This window comes from Nelumbo nucifera, chromosome 1 (genome assembly GCF_055504915.1).
Source record: "Nelumbo nucifera cultivar China Antique chromosome 1, China Antique-T2T, whole genome shotgun sequence".
In the NCBI taxonomy this organism is placed as follows: domain Eukaryota; kingdom Viridiplantae; phylum Streptophyta; class Magnoliopsida; order Proteales; family Nelumbonaceae; genus Nelumbo; species Nelumbo nucifera.
In genome coordinates, this window is record NC_142649.1 from 160,046,803 (window position 1) to 160,060,907 (window position 14,105).

The 14,105-nt window shown below is 45.5% G+C and overlaps 1 protein-coding gene across 1 annotated transcript; it reads right to left on the reverse strand.

The window, feature by feature from the left end:
• Nucleotides 1-11,264: 11,264 nt before the first annotated feature.
• On the reverse strand, nt 11,265-13,603 carry LOC148804061 (cocosin 1-like). The gene is made up of 4 exons (XM_088894983.1): nt 13,138-13,603; nt 12,504-13,015; nt 11,947-12,402; nt 11,265-11,823 (listed from the first exon to the last, which is right to left on the reverse strand). The coding sequence occupies exons 1-4, from the start codon at nt 13,475-13,477 to the stop codon at nt 11,428-11,430; spliced, it is 1,704 nt and encodes a 567-aa protein (XP_088751109.1). The 5' UTR covers nt 13,478-13,603; the 3' UTR covers nt 11,265-11,427.
• Between the last annotated feature and the right edge of the window lie 502 nt (nt 13,604-14,105).

Sequence of the window (14,105 nt, forward strand, 5' to 3'; positions counted from 1 at the left end):
TGTATGTGTTTTGAATGGATTGCAACGAAATGATGCAACCATGCTGGGCCAACCCCGGCATTGCTTACCCACGCACAGAACTACTGAAGAATCAACTAATAAAATTGAAACAAAATTGGACAGCTAAAAGAGAGTTTCCTATATTTATTACCCAAAGCAAGTTATAAAAACTCTTAATACAAGGTTCAAGAGTTCAAACATCTATGAATACCAACTTCTTTGCCTATAAAGCTTTATTATTCTTGAAATAACTCTCCTTTATGGCTATTATCTTACATTACAGAAAACCTTCCGTTGGATTCAAAATTTGGTGCCAAGACACACGTTTCCTCTCTGCTGTACTTTAACCTCCTTGCTTCTTCATTGGAAATCTGGTAAACATTTACCAGGACCTCTTCTGGCATGGCCCGAATGGCAGAAGTCCTTCCAACAAGTGGACTTCTCACTGCATTGTCACTGGTCATAATCGAAACCCATTCAAATCCATTGTCTCCTGCTGCAACTTGCAGCGGCAGCCGTTTCTTCTATCTCTCTCTCTCGCTCTCTCTCTCCCCCTTGTCTTCCCGTCACTGCTGCTGCAAGTTGCAGCAGTGGTGGTTCTCTCTCACTCTCTCTCTCTCCCCTATCTTCCTGTCACTGCCGCTACAACTTGCAGCGGCGAAGGTTCCTTCTATCTCTCTCGCCCTCTCTCTCTCTCTCTCTCTCTCTCTCATGTCTTCCCGCCACCGCCGCTGCAAGTTGCAACGGTGGCAGTTCCTTCTCTCTCTCGCCCTCACTCTCTCTCTCTCCCTCTCTCCCCTGTCATCCCGCCACGGTTGCTGCAAGTTGCAATGGTGGCAGTTCCTTGTATCTCTCTCTCTCCCTCCTATCTTCTTGTCACTTTCACCACCGCTGCAAGTTGCAACAGCAGTTCAGTGAGTAGAAATAATAATATTATTATTAATTATAAATTATTTTTTATTAATTATTAATTATTAATTATTTTAATATTTTTATTAAACATTAATTATTTTTAATTATTATTAATTATTAATTATTAATATTTAATAATTATTTTTTATTAAAAATTACTAATTATTAATTATTTTTATTAAATAGTAATTTTTAATGATTTCATTATTTTTTTAAAAATTATTTTATTTTTATTTGTGTAAATTATTAATTATTAATTATTTTAATATTTTTATAGTCATGAATTTTTTTTAATTTTAATCGCTTCATTTATTAATTAGTAATTATTAATTATTAATTATTTATTTTTTATTTGTATTATTTTAATGTTATTTTGAGGTTGAAAATTATTTTTATGAGATAATGCAAATTGAACTCAACATTTACAAATAGTATATTCTAGGGGTAAATTTCATGGGTATGTGATTATTTGATTACACAACTTTCACATGCCTGCATTTTTTCTTTTTTCTTTTTTTTGTAAAAGTAGTGTTCTGAAATTTAAAAATTTGACCATTAAAGATCATAGTTTCTCCTTTTTCACTTTCACAAGGTTTCTCACGAGAAACTTACAAAACTTCCTATAAACTTATTAATGGGAGCTTGCTTTCTTAAATACATAGGAGAAAGATTCGAAATATGGATACAGGCTGGTAAACAGGTAGGGGCGTATCAGTATTTACATTTGCTCGCTTTTTTTTTTTACTTTTTCTTTAAAACTAGTTCAAAGGGGTCGGTTTACCCCTTAAACTAGGCCAAACCCTGAAGCACCCCCTGTAGGGGCTTGTCGGGAAGTCCCTGATACAATACGTATGCCCTGATATGTTGCGATATTTTGATCGTTGCCTAAGAGATAGAGAATGGAGCCATGCACGTGTGTGCATGTATGTGCCATAATGAAATGCTTTAGAGCCACACACTTCGCTTGATCTAGATCATTCATGTTTAATGATTTAATCTAATAGTTAAGAGCTAATTATGATTGATCATAGGATTTATGCCCTTTTAAATAGTCAATAACGGGTAATTGATAAACAGTAGTCACTTGAATTCAAAATTTTGATTATGTATATTACTTTCCTCCTCTCATAAAATTTTCAAAGTAATTCTTTAGAATGTATAAAATGGAGCACGTCAAAATATTTTTTTTGCATTTCTCTCTCTAAATCTAAATTACTATACTATCTTGTAGAAGCTTTCTTTGGAGGTTCATTGACTTCATTACTTGCAGTTTCTCATTGAGCCTTTGTATTTTGACAATATTTTTTTTAAAGGTAAGGTAAAATTTATTCAAAAAGAAAGAAATGTATACAAGAGGTATACAAAAATAGAAACTTTGCAGAAGCCCAAAACAAACCACTTACAACCCGCACCCAGAGCTCAAGGGCCACAAGCCATTCGTTGTTTGCAGAGGGTTCTTAATTCCCTCCAACCTTTGCCAAACTGAGTTGAGAGGAACGACTACGTACGGGGAGTACGACGCCATGGGCTTTACCAATGAAGCGGCCATGTCCAGCCCATCATTAACTTAGCTTTCAGTCGAGTTAATGGACTATATCGGGTTGACCCATAGAGATCTACCTGCGCCCCAACTCGAATAAACATTCACTCCCACCCGCCCTCCTGCAAAGAGCAGGAATCTCTTAAATTTTGAGACGCCCGCCGAACGCTGGGCTGTGAAGAACAACATCTCTAATTTCTCCAACGACTGGTCCTCCACTGAAACCAACTCCATCGTCGCGCTTGTCAAAGTCTGCATAGCAACGTCTTTCCCTCCGCTACGAACGGACTCTAATGATCGATCCTTGCAACAGCGTCCCCCGGCGCCGGCAACCCCTACAAATCTTCCACTGTCTCTTCTCTTTCCCCTGTCACTAGAGGTTGACGAGGCTTCCTTCTTTTTCTTCATTTGCGGTGTTCACTGATGGGAAAGATCACAGAACCATGTTCCAGTGGCAACCCACCCCTCTCTCTCTCTCTGCTAGCAATCCGATTTCAGAAGGTCTGGTTTATTAAATAAAGGGGGACCAGTCGACCTTAGGTACCACTCCCTTTTTTGCATACTAAGTGATGGAGGGTGATTTGACCTGACCTCCTAAGAAGGCGACACGTGGACGTGACTCAGTATAAGCAACAGCTCAGCATGACAGCCAGACTGCAACTGAGTAACGAGCTCGTTAAGATCCTCGCAAGACAGCTCGCTACAGTACGAGCTCAAGGACCCCGGTTTGTTGAAAGGGAATACTCCAAGTCTATCCTAGCTCGCGAGCTCGGATAACCAGCTCGCTCCAATACTTAGGCAAGAGGACTGCCCCCAAAGGCAACCTCAGGCAGAACAACCTCGGGATACCTCCAGGAGCTCGCTACATGGCAGCTCGCTATAAGGCAGCTCGCTACTAAGCGACGTGGCATTTTCAGGAAGCTTCTTATCTAACAAGACCGTACCCGTCAGACTGCACCACATTGCCTGACTGATGGCGCAGTCCCTGCCAGTCCAGCAGACTGCACCCACGTTTCTCGATAGGTGGTGGCGTGTCTGTCCTTTCCGGGTCGTGTCTCTCATCCGATTGGGCAGTACTCTGCAATGGTTACCTACACAGCCCTAGCACATAACGCGGCGCCAGAGGGCCAGTGACGGTTACACCCGATTTGACAAGAGCATCTGTATTTAAAGACCCCAGTGCCGAAGGGGCGAAGGTAACTGAACTCTAACTGATCTAGCACGACCTGCACTCTTAGCTCTCTCTACATTCCTTACAGCTCTCTCAAGTGTTCTAACTTAAGCATCAGAGTATTCCCACCGGGCAAGTCCCTCGGGAATCCTTCACCTTCCTCTTCTCATGTACCATTCGCCGCCAGCTAGGAGCTAGACGTTTGCCAACTAGGAGTGCCCAGATTGCGCAGCATCATTTGGCGCCGTCTATGGGATCGCTTCAAAAAGCCTTCCTCTAATTTCTACAACTTTCTCTAAGAACTCAGCAATCATGGCTTCCTCTAGCAATGTCGGACGTGGTGCCGACCAGAACGCTTCTGGGGAACAACCTCAGCTCCCCACTGTTTGCATTGGACAGTTCACCGTCCCCCTCTCTGTGGACGGAGTTCCCAGCTTGAACGTGCCTCACACAGTGGCACCTGTGAACGCTCCACTCCTTTCCACGGTTGGAGCAACCTTCACTGAACCTTCCGTTGTCCCCCTAGTGACCAACCTCCACTCCCTTCCACAGTGGCACCTATGCAAGTTCAAATGCAACAGTTCCAACAGTTTCAACTCTACCAACAGCAAGTGTTGCATCAAGTTTCTCAGTACCAGTACCAACAACAGTTCCCTTCACTGCCTCAGGCCCAGCAGCCGCTTCCTCCTCGGCACCCGGCCATGAAGCAGGCCAAGCCCTCTCGTCGGAGCGGACGTCCTCGCCGGGGAGAGGCCTCTCAAGCCCAAAATCCTTCCAAGAGCCAAGCCTCATCCCACGACAGGAAGGAGAGGTCGGCCACCCCCGCCTCGCAGCCTGTAGGCAGGTCGGGGGCATCCTAGTCGGTCAAACCCACATCACCCCAGCACTCTCAGTTCGAGCTCCTGCTCGTAGAAAACTAGTTTGAGGTCCTAGCCGCAGACTACAGGCAGGGCCCTTCAGTTCACAACTATCATCAGTAGTCCGAGTCCATTGAGCTCGGTAATACTGAAGCAAGTAGCACTAATGCCGAGCCGATGAAGCAACAGCGGAGGCGCCGACGAGCTCGCCAAACTGCTACACGCGTCCTGCCCGAGCTCAGGGGTAAGGAGGAAGTAAGTTCAGGTGAAGTAAAAGCTACCCCTCTCCTTTCAGTTCCTTACCCTCTGTCGCCAGAACTTCTTGTTGTTCCTATGACAAAGGACTTCAAGCTCCCTCCTCTGGATTCTTCGATCCAAATGACCATGTGGATGCCTTCTAGTCCCAGATGCACCTTGCAAGGGCTAGTGAATCATGTATGTGTGTGGCTTTCTCCACCACCTTCAAAGGAGTGGTCCGCACAAGGTACCGAAACCTCGCGCCCGGATCGATAAGAAGTTGGGGGCAGTTCGAGCAAGTCTTCACTTCCCATTTTTTCACCACCAAGAGGTGCCCAAGAACTTAGGAGAGCCTCCTTGGCATAGTTCAGAAGAAAGAAAAAGAAGACCAGCAACCGGCCTCAAAGATCCATCGCCTCCACGTCCTCGTCATCCTCCGGAGAGTCAGGCTCCTCCTCCTCCGCCAAGTCCGCCGTCTCTAGACCCAGACCCTTCATCGTTATACCCTCAAGGTTGAGCCTGGAGAACTTCTTCCAGACCAGCCAACGGTAGAGTTTAAATCCAGAACGGTAGGAGCTCTAGCCATACTCCACCTAGAGGTCGTGGTATTCCTGAGAGTCCTTGAAGTTCCACACCGCCTTAGCTCTTTTAGCCTCCACCCTGGCGTCGAGTCCGATCCTGAAGCATGGACTCCAAGCCTTGGACCTGCTGGCGAAGAAGTTAGCTCTCCGTTGCCACCCTCGACGACTCCTCCCAGTAGCGAGTGCTCACCCCAGACAGTCGGGCGATCTGCACCTCCTGGTCCTGGACGAGCAGTTCCTAGGCCTCGCTCCCCTTTCAAGCCTGAAGGACTTCACCTTGGGCCCGGTCAAGCTCGCCCTACCACCATGCAGTGGGCTGAGGCCAGCCTAGCGAGCTGCTTAGGGTCCACCCCTCCCCAGCTGGTGACCTCCTCATGGGAGACCGCCTTCCGACTCCTTCGCGAAGCCACGGTGAAGTCGGTGACGCTTTCCCACCCACCGGTAGGGAATCACGGGAAAGCGAAGGGGTAGGACTACTCAGACGGAGGGTACTGCCCTTGCGCCGGGACCTTGCATTCTTCTACGCCACCCACCATGGCTACTCCCTCGAATGGGACCGGTGGGACCTCAGGCGGTGGTGGAACGATGGCTGGATCAGCAGCCTCAAACTCAGCGCTCCCGGAAGTGGAAGCTCGGTCAGGGCACGACCTCTTCGCCCTGCGCTTTTGGTTGCTTGATAGAAGGCGGCACGCATCTACACCAAACATGTTGGCTGCCAAAAATCACAAGGCATTAGTCCAGCTAAAAAAAAAGAAAAAAAAAGAAAAAAACGCATTGCGCGACCTAAAAGGCAACCTATCGGGGCTCAGGCCGGCCTACGTGAGATTGTCCTCGGTCAAGTAATCTGACCAATGGAAGCCAACCGCTGCCCAGGATTGCAGCGTTTCCCAAACTTTTGGATCCAAGTCAGCCCCCGAATCATAGATGGCGGCCCTCTAATGGGTTGGGAAGGGCCACCCTTCGGGGTTGCGAAATACAAAATAATCCCGCTTCCAAGCCGGGATCCTGTTCGGCAGCTCGTGTAAGAGCTTGAGGCCGGGATGGGGAGAGAAGTAATAGGAACGCCTTTCTGGAGGCGCTCCGGGGGAAGCATTCTTGATAGAAAGAATGGTGGAGAAGATGTCGAGGTCAAGAGGAAGACAGTATTCATAAAACAAAGAAATAGTCCCAACTACATTTTGGATTGAGTTGGGGTAAAGTTGGTCTATGGTAACGTTAAAATGGTTTAAAACCTCCACTATCAAAGGATGCAGAGGAAGATGAAGGCCAACGATGAGCTGTTCCTGGAAGATCACGATCTCATCGTGACCGTGTTCCCAAGCGTAGTTACCGGATGGGAGATTGTAGATGAGGTTTCTGGGAAGGTTGAATTGAAGAATCAAGGTCTTGAGTCTCTCCATCGACATGGAGGAAGGACCAAAGTTGTCCGGCTCCCTACCCCAGGAGGTGGAAGCCGTCTCGCCGGAGGCCTCCCGAGCCTCCGGAGCCTGCCCCCAAGCTCCCCTTGAGCTTGAAGGAGCATCATCTTGGTTACCGCCCCGGGGAAAGATGTTGTACGGATAACCAGACATGCTGACAAAGTGATAAGACTCACCAGGGAAAAGTTGAACCGAAAAGACGGTGTGAACAAGAGAAGAGCTCGAGCAGTTAGAAGAAGGCACGACCTCAGAATCCGAAAGCAAAGCAAGTTGGCGTAAAGGAAATGATACCTGGGGCACTCCTATTTATAGCCATAGTGCCCACGAATCGACGGCTCAGATCAAGGTGAATCTGACAGTTTGTAGTCAAGCTGACCGCACGTCTTCTGAAGCCGAAATGTGATTGGCTGCACAACCTCCATGATTAAGGTAATGCCGGCTGCACGTCTTCCAGAACTGAGAGCCGTTTTGGCGTGTTTTTTGGCATTCGAAAAGTCTAGAAGTCACCTGACATCCGCGTGTGTATTTAATGCGATCAGTCAACCAAGTTTGAATTTCGGGTCAAATCCACCCGTCACACTCCATGAACTCCTTGCGCTAAAGTAGAATCCTTAGCCCGAGGTGTGGGGGGCAATTGATGGAGGGTGATTTGACCCGACCTCTTAAGAAGGCGACACGTGGACGTGACTCAGCATAAGCAACAGCTCAGCATGATAGCCAGACTGCGACTGAGTAACGAGCTCGTTAAGATCCTCGCAAAACAGCTCACTACATTACAGCTCGCCACGGAACGAGCTCGCTACAGCGTGAGCTCAAGGACCCCGGTATGTTGAAAGGGAATACTCCAAGTCTATCCCAACTCACGAGCTCGAATAACCAGCTCGCTTCAATACTTAGGCAAGAGGACTGCCCACAAAGGCAACCTTAGGCGGAACCACCTCGGGATACCTCCAGGAGCTCGCTATTAGATAGCTCGCTACAAGGCAGCTCGCTACTAAGCGACGCGGCGTTTTCAGGAAGCTTCTTATCTGACAAGACCATACCCGTCAGACTGCACCACGTCTCCTGACTGACGGTGCCGTCCCTGCCAGCCCAACAGACTGCACCCACGTCTCTCGACAGGTGGTGGTGTGTCTGTCCTTTTCGGGTCGGGTCTCTCATCCGATTGGGCAGTACTCTGCAACGGTTACCTGCGTAGCCCTGGCACAGAATGGCTGCGCCAGAGGGCCAATGGCGGTTACACCCGATTTGACAAGAACATTTGTATTTAAAGACCCTAGTGTCGAAGGGGCGAAGGAAACTGAACTTTAACTGATCTAGCGCGACCTGCACTCTTAGCTCTCTCTGCATTCCATACAGCTCTCTCAAGTGTTCTAACTTAAGCATCGGAGTATTCCCACTGGGCAAGTCCCCTGGGAATCCTTCACCTTGCTCTTCTCAGGTACCGTTCGCCGCCAGCTAGGAGCCAGACGTCTGCTAGATAGGAGTGCCCGGATTGTGCAGCATCACCAAGATCGACTAAACACCGGGGCTCCAGATCTTCAACAGCAACCCTCAAGAAGTACCTAGTACCTTTCACTTCCTATTCAACACACTTGGGAATGTCGTAGACCGCCCTACTCCAAACAATAAGACGCATTTCCTATCTCCTTGAAGACCGTTGGACACCAGACAGAGAGGGGAACGCCAAATACCCTAATCCACCACTTACCGTAACCTCCTCTTTGCCTTTCCGAACACCCTTCTTGAGTCCAGTGATATAAGGTAAACCGCATCCCGTTGAAGGTTTGAGTTCGGGAGTGGAAAGCACCGCAAGCTTTTTTTTTGGAGGCAAAAATTAGTTACTATTCAACACACTTGGGAATGTCGTAGACCGCCCTACTCCAAACGATAAGACGCATTTCCTATCTCCTTGAAGACCGTTGGACACCAGACAGAGAGGGGAACGCCAAATACCCTAATCCACCACTTACCGTAACCTCCTCTTTGCCTTTCCGAACACCCTTCTTGAGTCCAGTGATATAAGGTAAACCGCATCCCGTTGAAGGTTTGAGTTCGGGAGTGGAAAGCACCGCAAGCTTTTCTTTCGGAGGCAAAAATTAGTTCCTATTCAACACACTTGGGAATGTCGTAGACCGCCCTACTCCAAACGATAAGACGCATTTCCTATCTCCTTGAAGACCGTTGGACACCAGACAGAGAGGGGAACGCCAAATACCCTAATCCACCACTTACTGTAACCTCCTCTTTGCCTTTCCGAACACCCTTCTTGAGTCCAGTGATATAAGGTAAACCGCATCCCGTTGAAGGTTTGAGTTCGGGAGTGGAAAGCACCGCAAGCTTTTTTTTCGGAGGCAAAAATTAGTTCCTATTCAACACACTTGGGAATGTCGTAGACCGCCCTACTCCAAACGATAAGACGCATTTCCTATCTCCTTGAAGACCGTTGGACACCAGACAGAGAGGGGAACGCCAAATACCCTAATCCACCACTTACCGTAACCTCCTCTTTGCCTTTCCGAACACCCTTCTTGAGTCCAGTGATATAAGGTAAACCGCATCCCGTTGAAGGTTTGAGTTCGGGAGTGGAAAGCACCGCAAGCTTTTTTTTCAGAGGCAAAAATTAGTTCCTATTCAACACACTTGGGAATGTTGTAGACCGCCCTACTCCAAACGATAAGACGCATTTCCTATCTCCTTGAAGACCGTTGGACACCAGACAGAGAGGGGAACGCCAAATACCCTAATCCACCACATACCGTAACCTCCTCTTTGCCTTTCCGAACACCCTTCTTGAGTCTAGTGATATAAGGTAAACCGCATCCCGTTGAAGGTTTGAGTTCGGGAGTGGAAAGCACCGCAAGCTTTTTTTTCGGAGGCAAAAATTAGTTCCTATTCAACACACTGGGGAATGTCGTAGACCGCCCTACTCCAAACGATAAGACGCATTTCCTATCTCCTTGAAGACTGTTGGACACCAGACAGAGAGGGGAACGCCAAATACCCTAATCCACCACTTACCGTAACCTCCTCTTTGCCTTTCCGAACACCCTTCTTGAGTCCAGTGATATAAGGTAAACCGCATCCCGTTGAAGGTTTGAGTTCGGGAGTGGAAAGCACCGCAAGCTTTTTTTTCGGAGGCAAAAATTAGTTCCTATTCAACACACTTGGGAATGTCGTAGACCGCCCTACTCCAAACGATAAGACGCATTTCCTATCTCCTTGAAGACCGTTGGACACCAGACAAAGAGGGGAACGCCAAATACCCTAATCCACCACTTACCGTAACCTCCTCTGTGCCTTTCCGAACACCCTTCTTGAGTCCAGTGATATAAGGTAAACCGCATCCCGTTGAAGGTTTGAGTTCGGGAGTGGAAAGCACCGCAAGCTTTTTTTTCGGAGGCAAAAATTAGAAGTCATTTACTCCCCTCAAGGACATATGCCCTTGGTAATTATATTTGTGTGATCTTTTGGGACTTTTCAAAGGATGGACGACCAAAATTTGGTCTTTTTCTAATTACCAATGAAAGAATAAGAAGCTAAAAGGACATATGACCATGGTAAACTAGGACCAAATGATCTAGATCCCTAGAGACACGACCCCAAAATCATATTATATCTTATTTACACTTTTGTAGATCTTCCTAAAAAGACTTGCTATTCAAATCTTTTTAAATCCTATATATCTTTTCATCTGTCGACGATCCAACCAACCCGACCAAACCAATGACTACTGACCCCATCACAAATCATTGTTTGTGTAAGCATCTAATCCACTATTCTCCTAAAACCTGTTGGCCCGATCAACAACCTGTCAACCTAATTGGTAGAACCGCTCAGCGGGCCAGTTATCAAGTCTTGTATTATGTTAGGGTAAAAGACTTAAAACAAATCATGGGTTTTGGTTAACTAACTTAACATACCTTGAGTTTTGCAAATGGACTATACCTACCATATGGATTGACACCAATAGACTTCGATATACCCTCTATTTCAAAAATGTTAATAACAATTAAATATGAAGTTATGTGGCCTATTTATTTTTTTTCTAAAACCCTATTTTACCCTTCTCAACCCTATTAAAAACCAGCAATTTCTACAAATTGTTCTGGATTTGAAAGTAGAGATAGCCGCCACCTGTTCAACGAATTGTATCAATGGACCAAGTCCATAAAAATCCTCTCCAACCCACACACCAACTCATCCCAATATGCTAGGTTGCGTAGCTTGGCCCAACATCTCCTTCTCCAAGTGCAGCATTAGCAAAAGACCCCCTCCCCCTTGAGTTGTGTATGCCATCCTTCCACTTGGGCACACCCAGCCCACATGCTAGACCACCCTTGCCCTGCTTACCCACGGGTAAATCCTACTGTTCGAAAAAATGCCACAATGAGGCCAGCAACCAAATCCAGGAAATTAAAGCTGATTACTTAGGTATGTGTTTTGAATGGATTGCAATGAAATGATGCAACCATGCTAGGCCACCCCCTGCAATGCTTACCCGCACACAGAACTACTGAAAAATCAACTAATAAAATTGAAACAAAATTGGACAGCCCAAAGAAAGTTTTTCCTTTATTTATTACCCAAAGCAAGTTATAAAAACTCATAATACAAAGTTGAAGAGTTCAAACATCTATAAATACGTACCAACTTCCGTGCCTATAAAGCTTTATTATTCTTGTAATAACTCTCCTTTATGGCTATTATTTTACATTACAGAAAACCTTCCGTTGGATTCAAAATTTGGTGCTAAGACACACGTTTCCTCTCTGTTGTACTTTAACCTCCTTGCTTCTTCATTGGAAATCTGGTAAGCATTTACCAGGACCTCTTCTGGCATGGCCCGAATGGCAGAAGTCCTTCCAACAAGTGGACTTCTCACTGCATTGTCACTGGTCTTAATTGAAACCCATTCAAATCCATTGTCTCCTGCCTGTTTCACTACAGCAAAGTTTTGAGGAACGACGATTAGTTGGCCTTCACAAAGCTGTCCATCATAGGCAGTCTGACCAGAGTTTCCAACGATCTGAACCCGGGCTTCACCCCTAAGAACGTACATCACGCTGTGTGCGTTTACGTTCCAATGAGGAGACATTATCGCATTCTATATATACAAATCATGCATCAAAACCAATTTAGTACGTAAGTTCCATAAAGCTCAAAAGTAAAAAATCATTCAATCAAACAATACTATACAAAAAGATGATTATGTTTATTAGAACCTAACCTTGTAGAGATGTCCTCTCTCAGCACTAAGTTCATAGAGGCCAAGAATGGGGAGGCTTTGGCTGTTAACGTTGGTCAGACGTCCCCCAAAAGGAGTGTATACATCGGAACTCGTGGCTTTCCCAATATTCTGTCTGAGCCTCATGTTGCAAAGAGTCTCCTCTAAACCATTTTCATTAGTTTCTTGTTGTCTTTCTTGCTCTTTACTCGATATTGACTTTATCACCTGAAGTCCCCTTTCAACTTGGATGATAGGTCCCCTCTCGTCATTTTTCTTTTGTAGCTTTCTCACCGTCTCCTTTGTCACTCCAAAAGCCTGAGCTAATATATTTGCATCAAAGCCACTAAAAACATTGTTCGAGCTCTCTTGCCCAACTTCCTCACTCTTGGATGACGAAGATCCTCTTCGTTGTTCTTCCTCTTGTTGTTCTTGTATGTTACCAGCAAGCCAGAAATTCTTTAGCAAGCATTTGAATAGAAAATCAGTCATAAGCCTTGTTAGATTTTGCATTCATGCATAAAATATTTAAATGAATGCTAGTGAGTCAGCTTACTTACTCTCACTTTTTGATCAAGTTGGTTGAAATTATTACGGGTGTCAATGACGGCAATTGCAACAAGTGGCGTATCACCATCATTGTAGACCCAATAGGAAACTCCATTTGGCACCATTAGGATATCTCCCTCCTTGAAGAATCTTGGTTGTTGGTAAAAGTCCTCGGATCTATGGCTTCTACAGTGTTGATCCTCGGATTTTCGGCTTGTGCTACTTTGATGTTCTGATTGTTGACTTTTGCTTCCTTGGCTTCTGCTCTCAGATTTATGTCTTCTACTGTCTTGATCTTCTGATTGTTGGCTTCTGCTGTATTGTTCCCCAGATTTTTGTCTTCTTCTGTCTTGATCGTCCGATTGTTGACTTTTACCACCTTGATCCTTTGATCTTTGACTGCTACTGCCTTCATCCTCTGATCTTTGGCTTCTACAACCTTCTTCCTCGGATTGTTCATCTTGCTGGAATAATTGGAACGTTTCAGGGCAACCGGGGATTGATAATCCTAAAACTCCCCTACCTGTACGTGGATTTCAAGCACGTAAGTCATAACACAAGTTTAATTGAATGGTATATGATAATATAACATGCATAGACCACAATAAGTTAGTAGCAATGCAAAAAGGGATTCAGTGAACTAGCCTTGGACAATGTAGAGGATCCTAGGTTGATTGTGATAGACAGGTAAGGAGAGGCCCTTGGGCTGGATAGTAACCCGATAAGCTGCAACCCCAGCACACCTGAACTGTTCATTGTTGTCATCCCAGATTTCAAATTGGCCAGCCTCGGCTTCAATTCTACGAGATGGTTCAAGGGCATCAAGGTTATTGATCTGGCACTCACTTTGCTCTCCTCGAGACTGGTGATCAGGCCGAGTACTCCAACCTTGGCCTTGGTGAGAATTGTATGGCCTGACAGCTAGGCAGCCATGAAACAGAATAAAGAGACAGATACCAAGAGAAAGCAGACATGATTTAGCCATGATTTATAGAAACAGGTGAAGAGAGAATTTGCACTACCAAGCCGTGGTGAAGCGGCGAATAGAATGATCAGGTATTTAAAGAGAAGATGGGTGCATTAGAGGTTGACACCTGAGTAATGCCCTTCAGCCACCATTCACATTGGATGGTTCTACCTTGTCATTTTGAAGAACACATGCCTGCATTGATCGCTTTGTACTTCAAACATGTGTAAATATATAATTGGACTACTGTTTTGTGTCCATTGATATATATTTAATGATAAGATAAAATCCCTCTCTCTATATATTTATCATCTGAAATTAAAAAGCTCTACTACTAGTAGATATGGTGGCACGGATATGTTTCGTTAATTCATCAGTCTTGGCCATGACCCAAAATGTCTTTGATTTATGAATCAAAGACACGTACCACCGGGACCATCCAAGAAAAACAGAAATATATACATAGCATCTCATATAACCTAACCTAGCAAGTATAAGCAGAGGCCTCTACTTTTTCATGCAGAAAAGACACAGAAGAGAAGAGAAAGAACAAATGATTTATTTGGAACAGAATGGCCAAATCGTAAAGATTTGGTAGCCATGCAATATGAATGGTGACACATATGCGTTTGTATCTGTCCAGCTC

What these genes read in the sequence shown, in the direction of transcription:
- LOC148804061 (XM_088894983.1), bottom strand. Translation starts at nt 13,477, where the DNA reads ATGGCTAAATCATGTCTGCTTTCTCTTGGTATCTGTCTCTTTATTCTG. An exon ending in GATCCTCTACATTGTCCAAG is followed by an intron (nt 13,016 to 13,137) that starts GCTAGTTCACTG and finishes ATCCACGTACAG; the next exon opens with GTAGGGGAGTTTTAGGATTA. An exon ending in AACTTGATCAAAAAGTGAGA is followed by an intron (nt 12,403 to 12,503) that starts GTAAGTAAGCTG and finishes TGCTTGCTAAAG; the next exon opens with AATTTCTGGCTTGCTGGTAA.